We start from the raw sequence: 22,693 nt of genomic DNA on the forward strand, positions 1-22,693 counted from the left end.
CCACGGACGGGCAACCTGCTCAGCTAGGGCCTTACCTTCGGTCAGGTCCGGAGGGTGGGCCTCTGCCCTCAAGGCCCAAGTCTCTTTGAAACGTTCACGCTTCTTGATGAGAAGAACCAAAGGGAGGGAGAACTATTTTTTTTAATAAGTCAAGGCATTAGGGCGCTTGATTACTAATAGGAACCCAAAAGATGACCAGCTTGTCGTGTTTTAAACCCTCACTCATTATGGAAATGGGGTTATGCAGGTAAATTCAGACATGACTGAGGCAGCCTATAGGTGAACGATGATTTTTAAAAAGAAATTAAGTCTCTAGGCAACAGGTCAGTCAAGTACGACTTTGATACGGTTTTATTTACTTACAAATACCTGTTCTGCTCTTCAGAAGACCCAAGCAGAGTTCCTCACTGGCCCAGCTCACTCTCGTTCTGCAAGGTCTTCAAGGCCAGGCCCCAGAGCGCCATGCTGGAAAAGGGGCCCTCGTTATTTCGGGGCTGGGCAGGAGCCACGTGGCTGCTGGTGGGGTCCCCATTCCAGCCGCTGCCCGGGGCACTTGCGGAGGAGCAAACGTGGGGCAGAGTGCCAGACTGCAGCGGTCCCTGCTCAGAAGGGGGATGACTGTCTTTAAAAGTACAAGACTGAGCCAGTCCTTCTTGAGATTTACAGAGTTTGGCAGGATCCAAACTCAGTTTCTGAGCGTCTTTTCCCTCCCCAGACCTTGCCCTGCCAAATGGTGCTCCAGGAGGTCCAAACTCTTTTGGCAAATGTCCCCTCGAGTGGGGTGGACATTTCTCCGATACCGACAGGAAGATTTCCTGGGTAAAGAAATCTGAACTTTGGGACTTCTCAAGATCCGGAATTTCCATTGCGTGAGAAAAGTTGTCTACAATAGCTGAACTTTCACTGTTAGCTTTACAATGGGTTTTTTTGTGTCGACGTAAGACAGCAGAACGGCTGAAACATTTCTTGCAGGTCTCACAGTGATAAGGCTTTTCCCCGGTATGTGTTCTGATATGTCTTCGCAAATCTCCAGATCCTGTAAAACATTTTCCTGTGAAATGAGATATTTATTGTTCTTTCAGCAAAGGTCAATGTTTTAATTCTAAAATTACTACATTTTCATCCATGCGGTTCATTGTTACGTGCACCTGTGCATCAAAAGCAGACTTGTTCTCTACCGCCCCAGTGGGCAGGTCAGATCCAGGAGGTTAAAACTGCAAGGAAGGCTACATGCATGTCAGGAGGGGCCGCCTGACTGTGCAAGCTATCAGCCAGCGGAAGAGGCTGCTGGCCCAAGTGAGGCCTCTCCTTGGCGAGAATCCTTTGAAAAGAAGCTGGGAGTCTCTGCTGGAGAATCCCGATGGCTCCTTCGCGGCTGGGCTTTAACCAGTCCTTCCTTGCAACTATGCTTCTGCCACAACCTCCCTCATTTGGAGCCAGGGGGTCCCATGCTGGGAAAGCAAATTGTAGTAGTCCAGCTACTCTAGGAAACAAGGACACGAGGACATTGCAGTGAAACCTGCAAAACTGCCACATAAAACTGTTACATTGGAGACATTTCAAAGGATTTTTGAAGAAATGGGAAAGAAGCTTGAAGACACAACGGCAGCAACAACATCTGGTACTGCAAAAGTGTAATTTAACAGTTTTTAAAGAAATGAAAGTTGCAAAGGAAAAGAATTTGGAAGAATTTATAAGCTGTGAGGATAAAGAAGTAAAAGAAACCTCAGTTTATGCAGAAATACTGGAAAATAAAATAGTAGTCAGATATGAAAGGTAAACTGGAAATGCAGATAGTAAGAGCGACTCATTTGGATTTATAAAAGAGGGCTATAAAGCCACGAGGAAATGGGAGAAAGGAAATTTGGGTGGAAATTAAATCCTACAAAAGCATCTTATTGGGGCAAAGATTAAGAATGTTAAGAGCAACAGAAAGGACTATAAAGTGGAGCTGCTGAATCAGGGTTAAAAACAGAAATACTTTTACAAAGTCCTGGCAACCCATCATAGACTGTTTGCTGATACTAGACAGAAACGTTAATGAATTTTGGATTTACGGATGGGGAAGGGTTGAGATATAGGAAGAAGGGATTCTGCAAAGGTAATAGCCAAGAGGAGTGAAAAATACTCAGTTTGCTTGTATTTGTAAAAGAAGACAGTCACTTCTGGAGATATTTTCTTTTCCCCCTACTTTTTCCTTTATTTCAGTTTTTTTATTTTTGCTTTCACTTTCACTATGATTAAAATCTTTAATACTATTTTTAAAAAGGATAAATATTGTAATTTTATTGAATCTTCACGAATGCCTATAGTTTCCGGCTGAGACAGGAGACGTAATTCTTGAAGTCTATATTATGACTATAACATATTGCCTGTTAATTCTTCTTTTGGTGAGGAGGGGAAATAGTTTGGTATTATTAATTTGTCTGAGTGATCAATACCACATCTGCTGAGTACAGAATTTTCATTATCTTCGTATGTGTTCCAAAGGTACAACAGAACAATGAAAAGGTTAGCATTTTAGTGGAACTTTCCAAACCAGAAAACCTTCTGACTTACCACAAACTGAACAATTATATGGCTTTTCTCCTGTGTGTCTGATCCTGTGTTTTACTAATTTCCGTGGTAAGTTAAATGACTTTCCACACTCGTCACATGTGAATACTTTTTCTGCTGCATGATTCTTCTTGTGTTCCTTTAAATTACTAAAGTTACTAAATCCTAAATTAAGAGAATTTGAATCAGAATGATCACTGACAGGGTGAAATAAATTACAAAAGGGCCCCACTGCCTTTAAAAATCCTTCCCCCGGGCCACCCCAGACAACAGAGCCGAGGCCGAACGCAGGACCTGAGCTTCCGAGGATGAAACCTCTCCTGCCATTAATTCCTGACCTACAAGGGGAGATTCGGAGGGACCGGCGCATAACTGGCGGCCTCGGGCTGCTGCTCATTCTGGCCACGGCCACCTGGCTGCTTTCAGAACCCCAGCAGGACGGTGCCAGCACCCAAACAAGGCCTAGCAGGGAAGAGGCACGTGCCGGAATTACAGCTTGGCTTGCTCGTCCAGGGAAGTTTAAGCAGACCTACCTCGACCACAAGTATCACACAGATGCGGTTTTTCTCCAGAGTGAATAATAATGTGGCGCTGGACGTCTCCAGAGGCAGCAAACCTGTAACACCATTGTGAGAGCCACTGTGAATGTCCCAATAAGCACTTTCTGCACCCTCATCCCTTGAAGCTGTCATGATCCTGGCAGGCAGACCTGCATTCTCAATCTAGCCGGAAGAAATTTAAGAGACCCAGAGCTTTTCCATTCAGGTATATTAGCTAACGGATCTTCTGGGATGTGTTACCTTAGTGGACAGTGAGGAGTAAATCTCTACATATATGATTAATAGATATAAATGCATACAGTATGTATGAATTTCACAGACATACAAACCTCTTCCCGCAGATTTCACAAATGAATGGTTTCTCACCAGAATGGCGACGCAGGTGAGTCTGAAGATTGCCTGCCTACGAAGATAAGGAAACGTTTTTAACCAGAGAGGTTTACAGTTGGAAATGAAGACCTTCAAATAGTTCCTTAGGTTAATCGTGATACTCAAAAAATAAGAGCAAACCCCCCCACACCATGTACCGTATCTGAAAAAGGGGGAGGGGCCTCCTTTAGGCACCAGCAGCAGAGAATTCAACCCTTTACCAGACCTGGGACTGCAAAGGCTTTGCTCCCCAACAGCAGAGGGCTGAACACAAAGCACCCCCCCGCCCCCCAGGGCAGGTACTGCCCAATGGAGGCAAGGCCCTTCTCCTAAGGTAGGAAGAGGTTTCCTCTACTGCAGACATGTCAAACACAAGGCCCGGGGGCCAGATCCGGCCCGCGAAGTGGTTTCATGTGGCCCACGAAGCCATCCTGAAAACAGTGAGGGAACGGCCCCCGCTGCCTTGGCCCTTGCCCAGAGACCCTCCTTCTGCCAGAGACCCTCAGATCTGTCCCACTCCTGCCCAGGCCCCCATAGGCACCCTTGATGCGAACGATGTAGAGCTGGCCACGCCCACCCAGTAGGCCATACGCACTCTGGCCACGCCCACCCAGTAGGCCACGCCCACCCTGGCCATACCCACCCGGCCCCCTGAGGGCAACCGCAATGCTGATGCGGCCCTCAATGAAATTGAGTTTGACACCCCTGCTCTACTGCAACCAGCCTCAAGTGGGAGAGGGCGACTGCAGCTGTGCAGAAGGAGTTACCACAATGTCCCATTTGTTCCCGATTCTGCTGTGTGCTGTCAAGGAAGTGGGGATCCGCAGTGACTTCTTCGGACAAAGGCTATCATCTTTTCACGGGGCACGGAGGAGCAGGAACGGGCAAGTCCAGAGCAAGAGGGCAGCACTGTGAGGGCATCGGGGCTCAAAGCTTGGCACCCAAGCCTACATTTCTGCTCAAGGCAGAAAAGACTTTAAGATATTTATGCTTAGCTCTCCATTCCCCAAAGCTGAAGGAATGTGTGAGGGCCGCTGTCGCTATCCAGCTGCCTTCCTTGCAGACGTTTAAAACACGGTCCAACGCAATCATTTATTGTACAAGGAAGGACAACGTAAAGTTTCCAGTTAGAAATTTGGGAACAAAATCAATGACAGAACAAATACTTAGGGATTAGTAATTCATTCTATCTCAAACTGTATGTGTAGAATCCATAACTTTTTTCATATCTGAAAATGATATATGATCATAATTTCTGAAGTTAACTTTAGGAGAGATAGGATTCCTTAGCAACACCAATCATGGGGAACAGAAACCATGTTTATTTGTTTTTTTCTGGTGAAACATATTTCTTAAAATTGTTTATCTTATTTTATGATTCTTGTAGAATTGCCATAAAAGCATACTGTTTACAATCTATTGTCTGATCAATAGAAACGGACTGGGTAGCATATAAACAAAAATAAATACACAAGAATATTATACAAAATATTAAAACTCGTACCTGTGAGAAACATTTTCCACAAATGTTACATTCAAAAGGCTTTTCACCTAAAAGAAGAAGCAATTATATTTACACTTCTGACAACTAAGTAACACTGACTGTACATAAAAAGGCAAAATGGGCATAAAAATAGCAAAGATGCCATTTATATTCAACACATTTTATATTCACAATTCCCCTTAATATACAGATTAATTTTATTTTGTATTAATAAAGCTTAATGCAAAATTAACTTAATTGTACATTATTATATGTTTACCCAGGAGCAGGTCACACATAGTTAAACAGAGCTTGACCATAAGTGAATACAAAATTGCTATTTTGAAATTCTTCACCAGCAAGCTGGGATTTGGAACTTACTGGCTTAGGCCCCAAAGAAAATTCTGGTCATTGGAGTAAACAGATTCTATAAGCACCTTAACATCCCTATGATACAATAAAATTATAATGTCAAAGGAAAAAAAATCAATCTTTTTTTACAAACCATTTCCTTTCCCCTTCGGAATGGCTGTAAATGGTAGTGTATGAAATATGTATCAACTATGGCAAAGTGGAGTAACTTTTTTATGCAAAAAGTTCTATCAGGGAAACCAGGCAATAATTTTTTTAGAAGTGCTATGACTGGCCCTTATCAGAAAAAAGATTTGCATACCTTTACTGGAAAACACACACCCACACACCCACCCACACACCGAATGGTTAAGCACCTTCCCGTGGATGGAGGCCATTTGAAGAGGGCCATGAGACCCGATTACCGTAGGTGGAGGACCTGGGCGATCATGGTGGCACCAGAGCCGCCCTGGCCCACTGACGCCTTTTCAGCTGCTACGGCCACATTCCAGCTGGCTCCCCCTGCGCTTGGTCATTCAATAGCTGGCCTGCTATGTTAACCGACTGTACCTGTATGAGACCTCACGTGGAGCTCCAGGTTGCTCGGATGTTTAAAAACCTTTCCACACAACGCGCAAGGATACTGCCTCTCTGGAGGGAAAACCTTGCAGGGGCTTCCTGGCACGGACGGCTCCCGGGACGGCTCCAATTGTACACATTCGGAACTCACTAGCCCGCTGGGACATTTCCCTTCAGGAACCACAAGCGTGGTTGTCCTTTTTGTGCTGCTCTGACTTCCTAATTCGGTTCCTTTTGCAACAGCTCTCTCTGGATCACGTACTGAAGACTGCTCAGGAGACCGTAGCAAATTCAGTTTTTGAAGGTGGATGGCTTTCTTAAGTCTCAACTGTTTGGCTGGCTGCACGGACGTGCCCTTTGTGTCTTGGTCCTCGGGACAGCCGTTTAAGGACTGAGCGAGGAAGGCTGGTGGCAGGTGGGGATCAGACTCCAAGGTACATTGGCTGACGTTGCACAAAGTAGCATCCTGAGCTGTGTCTTGGGCTGGAGATATTATAAAATCAGGGGGCAGTTCTAGTAACCCCTTGTTGCTGGGACAAATAGTTTGTTTGCAGAATTTCTTGCTGTAGAAGTTTCGGAGCTTATAATGGCCGTTTGGCAGTTTAAAGGACAGATCCGCCCCAACGTGGTCCACGGAGTCTTGTTTTCGTTTGGCTCTCTCAGCTGATGAGCTGTGAGGTACACAAGGCTGTGGCCCAGGTTGCCGGTCATCCAAGACTTTACAAGCAGCAGTTGAACAAACACGGAGCACATCATAATGTCCACAGTGGGTATCAGCAACCAAAGTATTTTGCAATGAAAATGTATCATTGCCAGTCAGACTGGCTGGCTGCTCCATGGATCGGGAGGTTTTTAAAAAGGAGTGACACAGATTCAAAATATTCTGCACCTGCAAGCACTGTGCAATGTCCAGCAAGTTCTGTATATTATCCTGGTTGAGGTCAAGATGTGCAGTATACATATAATCCAAGATCTGCCCTATGCCACCCACGTTCTTAATGTCCAAATGAAAAACATCATTCTTCTGGCTTGGAGAATTTTGAAACAGGGTCCTAGGAAAGAAAAGCAGGATTACAAACAAGGGGCAGATCTGCTTATCCCCAAATCCCCTTTGTAGACATTAACATTAGCTTGCATCCCATAATATTGGCCCATCCCGCCCAGTCGGGCAGAGAAGGTATGTTGGAGACCTTGTTAATTAAAGAGCTTCGACTAGCAGAGTCCAGGAAGAGAGCCTTCTCTGCCAGTGGAATATTTTCCCCCAGAGGCGAGGCAGGCCCCCAGCCTCCTTGCCTTCCCAAAAGGATCAAAACTTGGCTCTTTGGCCTTGCGTGGAGAGCCCAGAGGAGCATGCAGCGCAGGGGCTGGTTAGTCCTTGAAAAACTCCCTTTGCCTTTTAACTCATTTTCACAGTATTTAACCATCCTTACCTCCTTCCTTCTAAACTATTTTTCTATTTTTTAAACTTTTATATATACTTTTTAATGTTTTTAAAATTTTATTGTACACTGCCCAAAGTCCCTCTCTGAGGAGATTGGTGGCTCAAAAATGAAAAGTAAGTAAGTAAACTTAAAAGTGCATATATTCATCAATGTTTTAAAAATCTTGCTCACAGCATTTGGTTAGATAATAATCGCAGAACAATATTACTGAAAGCAGCAATTTGTTTATATAAAACATATATATTAGAATTTTCAATTTCAGTCAGTTTTAGTCTATGATATTAACTGGAAAAAAACATTGAAAGGTCATCTTTTTATCCTCCTATATAATTTACGTTTTCAGAGAGCACAAAGGATGGCAGGGGATCCTCAACTGTAGTATTGCTGGTGGTGGCAACACACAGCTATGTAACCTAAGTATACATAACTTTTGTTGTGAACAGGACTTTGTGGTTTGACATTTTGCATTTTAATTCTGCATTAATAATAATGATGATGATGATGATGGAAGGGACCTTGGAGGTCATCGAGTCCTGCTCAGGCAGGAAACCCTATACCATTTCAGAGAAATGGCTGTCCAGTCTCTTCTTAAAAACCTCCAGTGTTGGAGCATTCACTGCTTCTGGAGGCAGGTTGTTCCACTGGTTAATTGTTCTAACAGTCAGTCATGCTTGTGTATGACCACACATTAATAATGTATTTCCTCTCAAAGAACTTATAGAACTAGAATGAGTGCACACTGCTAGTAAAGGAGTTTGTAACCAACTTAGATCATCAGTTAGAGCAAATCATAGTCAATACCACTAGGTCTCAGAAAAAAGCTTAATGCATATAGGGATTGGGGCTTTAGATTCTGTTCCTTATGCAGTGCAAGCATTTCTTGAAAACTTTCTCATTATATTCACTGTCTTGAGTTCTCTGAGAGTGGATATAGTAGGAAATGTATTCACTTATTTATTCATTTAAGGGATGCCTATGTCTAGTGATCCTAGACAACAACCATTAAAAAATATAAAAACATACCATATCCATCCCATCAGGTGCTGGACCAGCCATACAGCCCCCACCCACCCTTAGCACAATGCTTTGGAGAAGAGTTTTTGGAAGGCTAAAAGAGTTACAAACCCCCTCCCATTATCAGTATAGCGGAGGGCTATAATGTGTAGATCCAAGGCATCTGCGTGCACAGAAGGCATGCCTCCAAGGTCCCATCAGATTAGGTGTGAGGGAAGGGACCTGGAGCGGGTCGACTATGTTCTGATCCAGTGGGACTGGCTGATGCTCTTTGGGAGAGGCAGTCAGTCAGCCCCTTGCACCGTCATGACGCCTCTGGGGACCCTCGTGGACCTCCCCCCCACCCCCTGCAGTCCCTCTCGTGGACCCTCCTGGATATTCCCTGATCCATGTAACACCTCTCACGCATCCTTGCTGACGCCTGCAGCACCTCTTACCTACCCCCAGTGGACCCTCCCCCCCACTGCTCCCCCCTCCCCCAGCATCAGCCACTTACCTTCCTGGGCTGGGGCTTGCAACTTCCTGCCACTTTCCCCACTGATTTTGGTTGTAGGAAGTTCCCTCGCCTAACGACCGTGAGATTCAGTTCCCATGATGGGAAGCAGGACTGCAGGGATTACTTTCACTAGGAAATCAGGCGTTAGCACATCACTTAATGAGAGAAACTCTTGTCCCACCTGCTGTCCTAAGTCAAGGGCAACCTGTGTTACTCAGCTCATTAGAGCGCAGTCTCTGAGCGACTATTTCCCAAATAAACCACTAATGAGCTCTCATCATCCTGATTCTCTCTCTGCTTCTTCATAGAGCCTTTTCCGACAAAGAGCAAAGGCGTCTGAGGTCCTTGGATGGGGGATCACTTGGGGATCACAGGACTGTGGGCTACCCTAGGAAGCTGGACTGTCACTCTAGAAGATGAGAGAGAGCAAGCCTTTCCCAAACTGTTGACAGGTAAACTACACGTATGTGTCTACATGACGTCAAGTCAAGACCAGCTTGAAAGGATCTTTGCCTGAGTGGATGGCCAGGCAGGTAAATGCAAAAGGATGCAGGTGTCCAGATTTAGGAAAAGGGGACACAAAACAATCACAAGAGAAGGTGGGTAGGTTTTTGTAGCTGTTACATTATTAAGGACAGGCTGGCTTAAGTGAACTCAACTGCTGTGCATCTTTGCTACACTCAGATTCACCTTGTGGCAAAAAGCATAATTAAGAGCATTTCTTTTTACATTCACCAATTTTTCTATTGGTTAGGAAACCGGTAGCACTCAACATTGACTACCATTTCCCAATTTCAGTAGCTTCAAATGAAAAACAAGAGTGGAAAAATCTTTCTTGTTCCACTATTCCCTGTGTGTTTCTGTTCCACTGAAACACAGAGATGCTCTTTGTTCTGTCAGAAGGCAGAGCAATCAAATGCTCAGGCGTGGCTGTTGTGTTTCAATCTAGAAAAACCGTTTTCACTATTTTGTGCGTAGTCTCATTGGTTTATACTAATGACCTTTTAATACAATCATAGACATTTGAAGAGAATAAGGTTAAAATACGTTACACATGGAGATCTATAGCTAAACATATGGATAAATAACTCAGTGCACAGATGATTTTTTTTCCAGTTTTATGACTGAGTCTCAAGGCAGATTGCCATAAATAAAATTACAAAATACAAATCAACCTCAGAAGCAACAGGAATAGTTAGAAGAAAAAATGCAGAGTAGCCAATAAAATTCAATCACAATGAAAGAAAGGACTGCCTGTTAAGTCATCATACTAATTAAAACTGCCAGGCGGCTTGTGCATCTTACTCCATGATACTGTCTGTGAAAACAAGATGCTGCACAGGGTTTTCCAGTTTGGGTCAGGCCTGGCAACTCTGGGCAGAGGTTCTCTTTTATGCGGAGTCCTAACCATGAAGGACTTTAAGGTAGGCAAAAACCAACAGTGAGCTAATGAACTAAGCTAAAGAGAGAGCAAAGAGGCCAGTGAGCAGTCTGTCGATTGGGGGCTATCACTTATTTCTATTCACACAGGTGAATGCTTATTAACCCTATAACTTCACAGGTAAACTATGACCTTGCACTGCTCACAGTATTTTTATGCAATATAATTATACCTTTTTAACATGTATTGTATATGAAATTAGATTCCTTAATTTTGAAACAGAAAAACACATTTATAGATAATCAAAGCTTTTATTTAATTTTTGCAGTTGGTAACAGTTTTTAGGAGCAACATCGCATCATTTTTTCCTTATTTCATTTTGCTTTCTGCACACTGTCCAGAATCCTGGCCATTGGGGAAGTCTACAAGAATTGTAAATATATAACTCTTGTTAACTTAATGACAGTTCTGCCTCCCATGCCCTACTTAATATTCATTAAAATAGTTTTTACTAACATACCTAAAATATTGGCTGAAAGCAGCCAACACATTTTTATGTGCTTTGAAGGAGACACCTCTGACCACCAACATACAATCACAGAGAAGACCTTGTATCCGCTGATCGTGGAGCTGCTGAAGGAGGTGGCAACTGTGATTAGCAAAAGCATCCATGCTAGAACGTGTCTATGTTACCTAAAAGAGAAAAAAAACGTTTTCCGGATGCAGTTATAAGCACGTGCTACATTGTGTAGGCATATACATCAGAGCTGTTGTACGCAAAAGGATTAAATGTTATATTGTTTTAAAATGCAACCCAAATCACAGCAGGCAGCCAAGTTTGCCAGAAGAGCCCCATTTCATTTTCTGACCGGGTAGCTTCCTTAACAAACTAAAGGCACCCCAAAAAATCCCCCCAGAAATAGCGACTCACGGCCAGGAGGGCGGAATCCCGGGCGGGGGGGGGAGGAGGAAGAAGAAGAGACTAGCCGCGCGCCCCCGCCATTTGGACGCTTCCAAACGGGCACCTTCCCTCCCGCCGCGGCAAGACGTCGGCCACTCCCAGCCGGAAGTCGCCACCATAGAGAGGAGGCGGAACGCCCAGCGCCATCATAGAGAGGAGGCGAAGCTCCTCGCGAGCGCCGCCGGAACGGGCCTCTCTGCCTGCGCACGGGTTCCCTTCCGCCGGGCCGCTTCCGTCCGGAGCTGAGCCGGTCTGAGCGTCCGTGCGAGGACGCGGCGCTTTCCACCCGCGACTGGTTCGTGCTCCGACTGGCGGGTTTCCCCCCGCCAGGGCGGCCTCTTCCCGGCTGCGGGGCGCAGTCCTTCCCCTCCAGGGCTGGGGGGTCTCGTGTCCGGCGGGGGAGGGGGGGCCGCCGCGGGACCGTCTCGGGACCGTCTCGGGAGTCGAGGGGCGAAAAAGCCTCCCGGGTCTCGCTGTGGCCGGGCTTGTGGGGGGGGCGGGGAGCTGGAGACGGAGGGATGGGGGGGGGGGGAATAAAAAACGCCGGTCGCCTCGGAGACCGGCAGGGGGCGCCCGCTCTTCCTCCTCCTACCTCCCCCCCCCGCCCGGCCCCCTTTTCTTTCCGCATCTCTTCGGGTGGGGGGGCCTTGCTCCCCCCCCTTTGTGGTTGTCAAGAATAAGGAGACAATTGCTGGCAGCTGCTGTGGTGGTGTGATGTTCCCTGTGGGCCGCTCCGAGTTGAGAGTAATTCTCTACTCTCGTGTGGTGCTTGGGTCGTTTTCTTCTTGGAAGTAGAATTTCTAATCCTACATTAAATACAACATCAGATTTTTAATTCTGTTTTCAATTTATATCTAGGATTTGTGGCGGAGCAGTGAATCAGACTTGGAAGAGAGAGATACAATTAGTTTTCCAGAATGGTGTTTTTTACCTGTAACGCCTGCGGAGAAGCCCTGAAGAAGGGACAGGTGGAAAAGCATCTGAATATGTGCCGACACTGTCAGTGTCTGTCTTGCATGGATTGTGGGAAGGATTTCTGGTAGGTTTCCCCATCCTTCGGCAGAGGAAGCTTTTCGATGGGCCTCAGCCGTTGCGGCATCAGGCCAGCCTTTTCCCAGCGTGAAACTTAAGCAGGCTGGCTAGTGGGCTGCCTGTCAGCTCCAGAGCTGTGAGCTGGATTGTGATGTCCCAAAAAAGGCCCCGTGTTGTTACCAAGAGATGTCCATGGAGTTCTCCAGCATCCTGAAGGACACCGTAGAAGCATTGGAACTGTGGCTTATCCCTCTCAAGTATCATGCTTGGCTTTCTAGCCAGATCAGAAGCAGCTAAACTAAACTAACAGTAAACATAGATTATAGGGGAAGAAATCTCTAGGAATATATGGGAAAGTAGTAGAATGGTTAATAGAGCCCAATTTGGGCAAGCTATGGAAAATTGTCAGAGACAAGAAATAAGAGAGTTAATATAACGTCATATTTTGAGAAAAGGTAAAATTGGAAAGTTAGGGGGGAGAAATTTAAAACTTCTTAAGGCCAGCCTACATAATATATTATCTCTACTTGAACACAATCTTGAGCTTCAGCACATTGTCAGAGATTATTTCTTCCAGTATTGTGTGTGTATAGTGCTGGATTTTAGCAAAAATGACTGGGGGATTTACCACTGAAAAAAACAGTAACAGGAAAAAAAACCAGCAAATTCATCAGCAATTACAAACCAGTAAGTGTAATGGTGACTTCTCAAAGACCCTCTGGAAGCACTCTGTCTTCAGCCGCTTCCCAACACCAATAAGGAGGCTGCCAATCTAATCTTGAGGAGCAGAGCACTCGGTAAGGGAAGGACTGCTGCGGAGAAACATGGCTTGCCAACCCCTGCCCTTCTGCCCAGCGTTTGGGCGGCATTAAAAGATGTTGGCAGGCGGCCCACCCTGGAGAAGTGTTCCGTAAGGACCAGGTGGTTCTCTAAAAGCCTCTGTGCTATGGGTGTCAAACTCGCCACGTCACGTGACATGTCGCGACGTATTGCGACTCTGTGTTGCCGTCAGTGGGGTGGGTGCCGCGTCAGTACGATGAAATCGGCCTGCGGGCCGGCAGTTTGACACCCCTGCTCTATGCCAAGCAGAATAATAATAATAAAAAACATACTTATACTTCACAATACAGCTCATTTCTAACCTGCAAAATCCAAATTGTGCAATATTTACAGAGCAGACTAGCGGGCCAGCAGCTGAGTTGGGAGCAGGCAAACTTTCCCAGCACCCAGCATTGCACGGCATAACAAAAAACAATTATTATTCCCCCCCCAGTCATGCCCTCTTGTGGAGCGGTTGGGAAAAAAGCTAGCTTAGACCTACCAAAGTCTTTCAAGTTAATTATGCTACTTTGAAACCGGCCCCTAGAGTCAGAAACGACTAGCACGCATGTGCGGGGGAGCCTTTACCTTTACCTTTTTAATATATTTCAGCAAAATGTTTGGGAAGAGCTCTGCCAAATGCTTTCCGTTAGGAGTTATTTATATCTGCATTTACAATGCAGGGATGATGATTATAAACACCACGTGAAGTGCCTAAGTGAAGATCAGAAGTATGGAGGAAAGAATTATGAAGCCAAAGTCCCCAAAGGAGACGTCAAACAGCAGGAGTGGATTCAGGTGAAGTAAACCAAGCACACCAGAAATTGCATTTAATTTTTTTAAAAAACATGTACATTATTTGTTATACCCCACTCTTTCTACAATGGTGCCCAAGGCCCAGTAAAATTCATTAAAACCAATGTAATATAATGCTGTGTGTAGAGTTATAAATTTATTACATGAACCTATTGCTTTAGTGACTCCATCCAGCCACCTCCTTCTCTGTCGTCCCCTTCTTCTCTTGCCCTCCATCTTTCCCAGCATTAGGCTCTTCTCCAGTGAATCCTTCCTTCTCATCAGGTGGCCAAAGTGTTTGAGTTTTAGCTTCAGGATGTGGCCTTCTAAAGAGCAGTCAGGGTTGATCTCCTCTAGGACTGACCGGTTTGATCGCCTTGCAGTCCAAGGGACTCGCAGGAGTCTTCTCCAGCACCACAGTTCAAAGGCCTCAATTCTTTGGCGCTCAGCCTTTTTTATGGTCCCAACTTTCACATCCATACATTGCAGCTGGGAAGACCATAGCCTTGACTATACGCACTTTTTTGACAGGGTGATGTCTCTGCTTTTTAGTGTGCTGTCTAGATTTGCCATGGCTTTCCTCCCAAGGAGCAAGCATCTTTTAATTTCTTGGCTACAGTCCCCATCTGCAGTGATCTTGGAGCCCAGGAAAATAAAATCTGTCACTACCTCCATTTCTTCCCTATCTATTTGCCAGGATTTGAGAGGGCCGGATGCCCCATGATCTTGGTTTTCTTAATGTTAAGTTTCAACCCAACTTTTGCACTCTCCTTTTTCTCCTGCAACAAGAGGCTCTTTAGTTCTTCTTCACTTTCTGCCATTAGAGTGGTATCATCTGCATATCTTAGGTTATTGATATTTCTTCTGGCAATCTTAATTCCAGCTTTTGATTCATCTAGCCCTGCCTTTCTCATGATGTGCTCTGCATATAAGTTAAATAGGCAGGGCGACAGTATACAGCCTTGCCGGACTCCTTTCCCAATTTTGAACCAATCAGTGGTTCCGTGTCCAGTTCTCACTGTTGCTTCTTGGCCCACATATAGGTTTCTCAAGAGACAAATAAGATGGTCTGGTATGCCCATCTCTTTTAAGAACTTGCCACAGTTTGTTATGATCTATGTTCTATTGATGTATTAACCAGTTATCAACTCTGGAGTGAACCTGGCTGGGCAATTTTTTTATGCTAGTCTAAACAATTCTATGTCCTGTGGGAACCAAGGTCATTTCTGTTTGTTAGATGGGGGTTGGGCCTAATGTTAGAAAGCCCACCAAGCTATTCTATTGGGAAATGTAGTTGATTGCATAGTTTCTGGGGTGGGAAGTTTAACTTTGTAATATTGTTACTTTTGGAGGAAATTTTAGTCTTGGTTTCATTTTTGACTGTGCTGATACTTTATAGCCAATAAACATGTTCTTAGAGGAAAGCCTGGAGTTCTGCTTTAATTGGTCTCATCTATCAGAACCATGACACTAGTCACATTAGTCTTGTTTTTCATTTGCAGAAGATTCATGAAATTATAAAAGAAAGTAATATTAATATCAAAGTTCGTGATATTTTACAACAGATGTATGCGTATGACAATATTCCACGAAAAAAACGCAAATTTCAGGTATGTTAATGAGTTAAGTATTTATGCCTCAAACCTGATGTAGTATAGTGCAGATTTTCTTTATCATGGTTCCTTAAAGCAAAAGTAACTTCTTTTAAATAAATTCTCTTAAAGAATCTGCATAATTCAGGGTTTCTTAAATTATACTGTGGAAAACACGTTTTCCAAGTAATTTTAGTCCTGAGACCCTTTTATTTTAAAAACTTATTTAGACCCATTTAATTAGACATTTGCGCCTGCCAGTGGTCCCGCTGCTCGAACCCTCCCTCGGGCATCATGGCCCCATCGGTGGATGTGTCTGGGGCTAAGGAGCGGAGACGCCACTGCGGGCCACCTCAGTAGGGTCAGAAGGACATGCAGTTCCACTTTGGCCACTGGTCACCAGCGCTGTACCCTTGAAGGGCTAAAGCCCACAGCAAAATTGCAGCAGCCCATTTAGAAAATTCTGCACATTTGGTTGTTAACAGACTCTGGAAGAAGTAGTTTGCTGATTCATTAATTCTGTCAGAAAATGCATTTATGTTCTGGTTAAATAGAGAGTTCTCCCCCCCTCCCTCTGCCCAAATAGAACTGGATGGCCAACAGTTTAAAAATCCACAATACTACTCTACAGGATCAAGTATGGGATATTTTTTCAGAAGCCGTGAGAAAGGTAAGCAAACCAGTTGCTGCTGCGTTTGGAATAAATTGTAATATGTGCACGGGGGAGTGCAGGAGGGAGCTTGGGCTGGGACGGGTCCAGTGGGAAGTAATAGGATTGCTTTCGTTAAGCTATGTGGACATTAAGCTATATGGTGCTTTACGACCAGGTTCCTTAACTATGAAAATTACTGTCATCAGCTGAGGACTTGTATGTGTATTTGGAAAAACGGAAGGCTGGATTTCTGTAATACTAGAAAAAATTAAAAGAAATAAACTTGAAATTTGTGAAGGACTCAAGCCAGATACAAATTGTTCTATTTGGCCTTGAGAAATGTATTGAAAATCTCCTGATAAGAGAGACATTTTTTTCTCTCTTAACAAGCTTTTTGGTAAATGAAAAACATAGCTTCTGCCTCTCTAGCTTTCTTTATTCAGTCAGGGAAGGTTTTCATTGGTTACTCCTGAAGGCCCTCTTATTTTCTGAGCAAACCCAAAAATTAATTTACCAAATCTCAGAAATCTGAGCATAAATAGATGAAGAGAATATCTTCTGCTGTTCCCACACAGAGAGGGAGGGTAGCTGGGAACTGTTGAGCTACCTCCAGTTGAAAGTTATGTCAGTAGCCCATGTAGAAAATCTTTAAACAGTGAGGTGAGTATCCTTGACTATATCAAATGCTGCCATGTGAGTCACGCAGAACTCTACTTTCCAAAGCGTAAGTTGAAATATTCATCTTATTCAGCAAAACAGTTATTTCTGTCAAATGCTTTTGCTGCTTTGTTATCAGTTTGATTTTAAATGCCCGTTCCATGCTGGAATAGTATGTTTTATATTGTTATATAAACTTTCATTGTTCCTGTGTTTGCATTTTCTTTTTTGTTATTTTTTTGTTTTGGAATATTTTTAGTTGTAAGTCATTCAGAGATCTTCAACTATTGAAACAATAGAAATGTAGTAGGAGTAATAAAAAGAAGAAGGAACAGACTTCAAATGTACTAATACAGTATTGGACTTGTCATGGTGATATATAATCCCCTCATTTCTCCAACAGGAAACACTTGAAATCCAGTCTGTGAGAAATGAAGTTATGCCTGTGGTATCAGAAAACAATATCACGAAGACAGAGAAGCCAAAAGATGAAAAAAGTAAAAAGGAATTAAAAGAGAAGAAAAGTATCAGAAAGTTAAAAGCTCAGCAAGAAAACTTGGAATGTTTAAAAAGTGAAAAATCCAGGAGAGACGTCCTTGAGGAAGGCGGCATAAAAATGCCCCAAAGTGATTGTTTGAAGAAGGCAAAGCAGGAAGAAGCAGCCGGCTTGGCCAAAGTGCCTAGGAAGGGAAGCGGTCCAGAGGCGGGAAAAGCCAAGACACAGGCACGCCTGAAGAAACGCAAGAACAGCTGCACAAAAGGTCATCATGTGTTCTTCACGTTCTTCCTAATTTTAAAAGCTCTTTTAGAATCCTGCAGCAAAATTCATTTATTTTCCTCCATTAAACATTTGTCAGGGAAAGAAAATGAAATGGGCTTTCTAAAGGCAGGGACCAGAACTGGAAGAAAATTCATGTGAGGAATCAAAGCTAGTGAAATTAAAAGCCTGAGCAATGTGCCACATCACATTAAGGAACAGATTTTTTTTTCTGTTGGAATTAGACCCAGCAGTGAGAATATGTGTAACTCAGAGCTGAGAAGTTGGGACCTAAGTGATCCCTGGGCTTGGCTTTTTTTCCTTGCAAACGTTACATTTCAGGGACATTGCCACTTTGGGCGATGAGACATTTGCAAAGAGAAAGCAGGTTCAGCGACCATCGAGATTGTAACACGATGATGGTGGGTCTTACCAAAAAGTGCCTTCTGTTTTTTCTTAATTTCTTGATTTTCTTTCCCTGCTCCCCTATAATGCAGATGAGTCTCCCATTCCCACCAAAATAACAAACTGCTCTGAAGTGGAAGAAAACAAAGATGAACATCAAGGTAACTTGGAAGTTTATCAAAACTGCATTACAATAATAATGGAAGTCAGTTGAATCTTACGGTCATTAGTATTATTTTCAAAAACAGAAAGATTTATGGCAGAAAGTCCTGCCATAAAGGGCTGATCAGCAGCTGGAACCTTGACACAGAATTTATGACACAGAATTTTGCCCAAAATGGGCAAAGATGGCAATAGGAAGGCACAGTGTTCAAGGTTCCCTTTGGGGGCACCTCCGGGTCGCCAGAAATATTGGAAGAGAGATTTTGACTCCAGGCTAGAAAGCTGCCTTGGCTGCTTCTAGACAGACGGGTGTGTGTGTGTGTGGAGGTGTGTGCCCTTCGGTGGTCCCTCTTCCAAACCCTCCTTTTTTGGTGCCATTTTGAAGACATGTGGTGGATTGGTCTCACAAAGCAGCAGGATAATTTTAATGAGACAAATTGTGAAAGCTAGATTTATTTTTCCAGTCTGTTATTTTTTATTAAATTGTATTAAAATTTACAAACTAGTTTTATATGTGGTAACTGTTGCAAAGATTTTAATGTGTCCTATTGAAAGTATTTACCGTTCCCTTTGCCAGATGAATGGCTAACTGAATTAGGGAAGTCCAAAATGCATATTTCATAAGTAAATCTGTCATTAAAATGAAGTCAGTGTGGAAACCATTTTTGGATTATAATACTGTATGTGACCTTGCACTACATCCAAAATTTGGGGTTCTCAACCTGGAGTCTTAACTTTCAGTGATTTGATAAATGTGGATTGATCTTCAGTGATTCCAGTGGAAATTGCTATAATTCCAAGTCTCCTATTTTCTGATTTACACAATGCTGATTATTAATGAGAAGTTAATTTCTTGTATTTTAAAATGATTTATAGCTTTTTAAGTGGTGCCATACTTTTTTTAGTTATTCAAGGATAATGAAAATTGAGCATTTTTATCTAATACTGTAATGCTTATAAATTACCGTATATACTTGAGTATAAGCCGAATTTTTCAGCCCACTTTTTGGGCTGAAAAATTCCACTTCGGCTTATACTCCAGTCAACAAAAAAACTTACCGAGGACTTGTGCGCGGCCGAGGCTTTGGTGCTTCCGGGATCGCGCGCACCTCTCCCAAGCCACCGCCGTCCGGAGACCTGCCGAAGTTTGGGGAGGTTTGGGGAGGTGCGCGCGCACCTCCCCAAACCTCCCCAAACTTCGGCAGGTCTCCGGACGGCGGCGGCTTGGGAGAGGTGCGCGCGATCCTGGAAGCACCGAAGCCTCGGCCGCGCACAAGTCCTCGGTAAGCTCCGGGCGGTCACTTGCTTCGCGTCTCCTGAGGGAAGGGGGGGCGACTGGAGCGGGCGTGTTTCCTCGCCTGCTGGGCGCCGCGATTTGCCCGGGGAACGCGCGGGCCCCGAATGGCAGCGTGGAGCGAGGAAGCGGACAGCCAGGGCTTCCCCGAGAGCCGCGGCCACACAGGGTATTCCTGTGTATTCAGGCTTGCAAAATGGCGGATCGAGCCTCTGCTGGCGGCAGAGGCTTGCAGAGCGCGGATCGAGCCTCCGCCGGCGGCGGAGGCTTGCAGAACGGCGGATCGGCTTATACTCGAGTCAATAACTTTTTCCAGTTTTTGGGGGTGAAATTGGGGGTCTCGGCTTATACTCGAGTCGGCTTATACTCAAGTATATACGGTACCTGTGTATTTATTTGGGGGGGAGTTTGCTTTTTTCTCCCCCCTTTTTTGTGTTTTCTTTTTCAAAGACAATAGTGATGAACCATAGTAAAAAATGTAGATACTGTATAACCTCCTGGGTTCTTGGGGACAACATGATGCATAGGAAAGCCAAAACTAGCTAAAGAATTGATAGCTGTGATTTTACTTAGTTGTATATATAGTAATTTACTCAATGATGCCCCTACAAGCATAGCATACGTTTTGCATTGGGGGGGGTTCTGCATAAGTAGCCTTTATAAACATACGCATTTGATGCTTCTCACCTCTTTGTGATATCTACATTACTTTAAAATAACTTATGATTTTTTCCTCTGCAAGATGGTACTTGCCAAGGCTGCCCTTGGCCAAATTCAAGCCCTAAGCAGTGTCACTCATTGTTAATGTTTTAGGCACTGGGCTAGAAACCAAGAAACGGATTTCTAGTTCTATCTTGGACACCAAAGCCAGCTAGGTAACCAAGTTCTCTCTCTTAGTCTTAAGAAGGAGGCAACGACAAACCACTTCTGAAAAAGTGATTTGCAAAGAAAATTGGAAGTCTAGATAGTTTTAGGAGTCACCACTGACTTGAAGGGAACAGACAGATAAATATATAAATCAAGTACTATTTTCAGTGGCCATATTCTAACAAACCCAGGTTTATGATATTGCAGAAATACTTAATGCTATGTTTGAGTGGTGCTGGTTTTTTTTTGCTAATTTAAGTCAAAATGTAAGGAGATCATTTAAAGTGTTTTTTATCGATTCTATAGGTAAATTCAACTGGAAAGGAACAATAAGAGCTGTTTTGAAGCAAGCACCAGACAATGAATTATCCATTAAGAAACTAAGGAAAAAGGTCTGTTGCATCACTGTGAAACAATGTAAAATTGAAGAGGGAGCACTATTGAATTAAAGGAAAAGTTCTTTAAACTAAGTCCAGTGGGCTGCTAAATTGGTGTACTTCTAGCATGCTATGAGGTTGGGTTGCATTTCAGCAGTTTTACTGGATGACACCTCTTTTTAAAATAACTTGTGTGGTAAATACACTGTAATCATTCATTTCATGGAATTGAAAATCAAGGTTCAGTGGATAGCAAGCCACATTTTAACTCGGTGTCTGGTTTTGTAGTATTTGTGCTCTTGCTTAAACTTTATTACTCAAAAATAAAGGACCCAGATTTTTGGGGGCAATAAGCTGACTTTGTAATAATGCTACCTGGGGGGGGGGGGGAGAAAGCCCTAATAAGCAGGCATATACATAGAATGAAGGCTATTGCTAAGCACATTGATTTGTGCTTTAAATTGTAAGCCGCCCTGAGTCTTCGGAGAAGGGTGGGATATAAATGGGATTTAAAAAAATTGGTTTTGACTTCATCTTTGAAAATTAAATTAGATCTGAAACCGCAAGATAGCACGGTAGCATTTCTGTTCATTCATGGAAAAGAATCAGTGCTACTCTCTCTCCAAGGCAGGGTTACGATCATCGTCCAGTATATGAGCACAAAGCCCATTGTTATACCAGTTTAAATAAAATTGCCATATGTAGATGTATGGTTAACTCCTTAAAATTTAAATACCGTGGCTCAGTGGCTCTTGGATGCAATTCAGTATCCTTAAGATGGCAGCTTTTTCATTGTATTATGAATTTCTGGGACTTCATGTGAGGGAAAACAATTGCATTTACTACCATAATACTGTTCTCTGCAACTTGGATATCATATATATTGTAACAAGTTTTAATTAAAGTGAGAGAATTAAATGCTATCAGAAGTTTTAAAGGAAGGCATCTATTGTAGTTTGGCTTTAACAGATCTAGATATGGGGCAAGGGCAGTTATTGTCTTCTGAGACAGCTCAGAATTGGTTGTAGGTATTACTTGGTTTTTGGCTTTTCCAAGTTCCATTATGTTGTTTCTAACTCTGGCATACGAGCTGCCTAGAATTACTGCAGTGACTGAAGCAGCAGAGTTCAGAGCCATTAACAGTAAAATGCTATTAAGCCCCAGGGATAGTGGAAAAATACTATTTCCATTGATTTCCTAAACGCTATAAATAGTTTGGATTTAGTCTAGCACCCTGGTCAAACTTTTAAAAAATATCAGCAGGTCCCACATTGTAAGGTTGTAGGTAGAAATTATTTTCAATAGTTAAGCAAAAAGAAAAGTGTACATCTGCACATATGACGAGCTTCTCCTCAACAATTTGCTGAAGGAAAATGTGAGAAAATCTAGAAAATTGACTGAACTGAAAACAGAACCAAACCTTTGAACGTTAATGCCTCTTTTCCTTTTCTTTTGTAGGTTATAGCTCAGTATTACTCAACTGCAGGTGACCATCATAAATCTGAAGAGGAAACCCTAGCCCTGTTTAATAAGAAAGTCAGCAGCAATCCTAAATTTAGAGTTTTAAAAGAAAAGGTTAAACTTCTAAAATGATTTTTAGCGGTCAGATGATCTGATTTTGTACATTGTCATTTTTATTAACAAATATAAAACCATTTGTTATATGGAAACAAAATATAGTTGTATTTGATTGTAAATTTATTTTCTTTTGTATAACATGAAAATTAAAAGTAAAAACATTTTGTAAAAGACAAAAACTCCATGAAAATATTTCTACTGTTACTATTAGCTACATTTTTTATTTGATTTGCTCTGCAACCTCAGTGAATATTTGCTCTGTAAACTTTCAAGGGCGTAACGGAATACTTTGAATCAACAAATATAGAAGCGCCACTGAAAGCAGTAGAGGTCTTCCTCCAGGGCCAGAACGGACTTCCCGGCACTGCCGACTTCCTGTCCGCTCTTTGTCCTCCGCTTCCTTTCGCAGCGATCTTCCCGGCACGGCCGACTTCCTGTCCGCTCTCTGCGGCCGTCCTCCACTTCCCTCTCCGAGCGCGTCTTGCAGCAGGGCGTCCTGCTTTGCTTTTCTTCT

At 43.4% G+C, this 22,693-nt stretch overlaps 2 protein-coding genes across 5 annotated transcripts; one reads left to right on the forward strand and one right to left on the reverse strand.

Moving 5' to 3' along the window:
• Positions 1-334: 334 nt before the first annotated feature.
• ZBTB49 (zinc finger and BTB domain containing 49) lies at positions 335-11,306 on the reverse strand. Of its 3 annotated transcripts, none has more exons than XM_081333015.1 (8): positions 11,163-11,306; positions 10,752-10,924; positions 5,890-6,950; positions 4,990-5,036; positions 3,446-3,519; positions 3,090-3,172; positions 2,560-2,721; positions 335-1,036 (listed from the first exon to the last, which is right to left on the reverse strand). In XM_081333015.1, the coding sequence occupies exons 2-8, from the start codon at positions 10,901-10,903 to the stop codon at positions 405-407; spliced, it is 2,211 nt and encodes a 736-aa protein (XP_081189141.1). In that variant the 5' UTR covers positions 10,904-10,924; positions 11,163-11,306; the 3' UTR covers positions 335-404. The 3 variants fall into 3 exon arrangements, with proteins under 3 accessions (XP_081189141.1, XP_081189140.1, XP_081189142.1); XM_081333014.1 differs by having other exon boundaries at positions 335-1,051; XM_081333016.1 differs by lacking the exon at positions 11,163-11,306 and adding an exon at positions 8,851-8,979 and having other exon boundaries at positions 335-1,051; positions 10,752-10,801.
• Positions 11,307-11,332: 26 nt separating this feature from the next.
• LYAR (Ly1 antibody reactive) lies at positions 11,333-22,393 on the forward strand. 2 transcript variants are annotated; one of them, XM_081333017.1, is made up of 9 exons: positions 11,333-11,487; positions 12,051-12,231; positions 13,727-13,841; positions 15,341-15,448; positions 16,017-16,100; positions 17,143-17,500; positions 17,994-18,062; positions 20,531-20,616; positions 22,060-22,392. In XM_081333017.1, the coding sequence occupies exons 2-9, from the start codon at positions 12,110-12,112 to the stop codon at positions 22,192-22,194; spliced, it is 1,077 nt and encodes a 358-aa protein (XP_081189143.1). In that variant the 5' UTR covers positions 11,333-11,487; positions 12,051-12,109; the 3' UTR covers positions 22,195-22,392. The 2 variants fall into 2 exon arrangements, with proteins under 2 accessions (XP_081189143.1, XP_081189144.1); XM_081333018.1 differs by lacking the exon at positions 11,333-11,487 and having other exon boundaries at positions 11,857-12,231; positions 13,656-13,841; positions 22,060-22,393.
• Positions 22,394-22,693: the final 300 nt, after the last annotated feature.

This window comes from Vipera berus (assembly GCF_964194415.1).
Source record: "Vipera berus genome assembly, chromosome: 7".
Lineage (NCBI taxonomy): Eukaryota > Metazoa > Chordata > Lepidosauria > Squamata > Viperidae > Vipera > Vipera berus.

What these genes read in the sequence shown, in the direction of transcription:
- ZBTB49 (XM_081333014.1), bottom strand. Translation starts at nt 10,903, where the DNA reads ATGGATGCTTTTGCTAATCACAGTTGCCACCTCCTTCAGCAGCTCCAC. An exon ending in GCTTTCAGCCAATATTTTAG is followed by an intron (nt 6,951 to 10,751) that starts GTATGTTAGTAA and finishes TTTCTTTCCTAG; the next exon opens with GACCCTGTTTCAAAATTCTC. An exon ending in CCACGTGAGGTCTCATACAG is followed by an intron (nt 5,037 to 5,889) that starts GTACAGTCGGTT and finishes TTCTTCTTTTAG; the next exon opens with GTGAAAAGCCTTTTGAATGT.
- LYAR (XM_081333017.1), top strand. Translation starts at nt 12,110, where the DNA reads ATGGTGTTTTTTACCTGTAACGCCTGCGGAGAAGCCCTGAAGAAGGGA. An exon ending in AAACAAAGATGAACATCAAG is followed by an intron (nt 18,063 to 20,530) that starts GTAACTTGGAAG and finishes TCGATTCTATAG; the next exon opens with GTAAATTCAACTGGAAAGGA. An exon ending in TTAAGAAACTAAGGAAAAAG is followed by an intron (nt 20,617 to 22,059) that starts GTCTGTTGCATC and finishes TTTCTTTTGTAG; the next exon opens with GTTATAGCTCAGTATTACTC.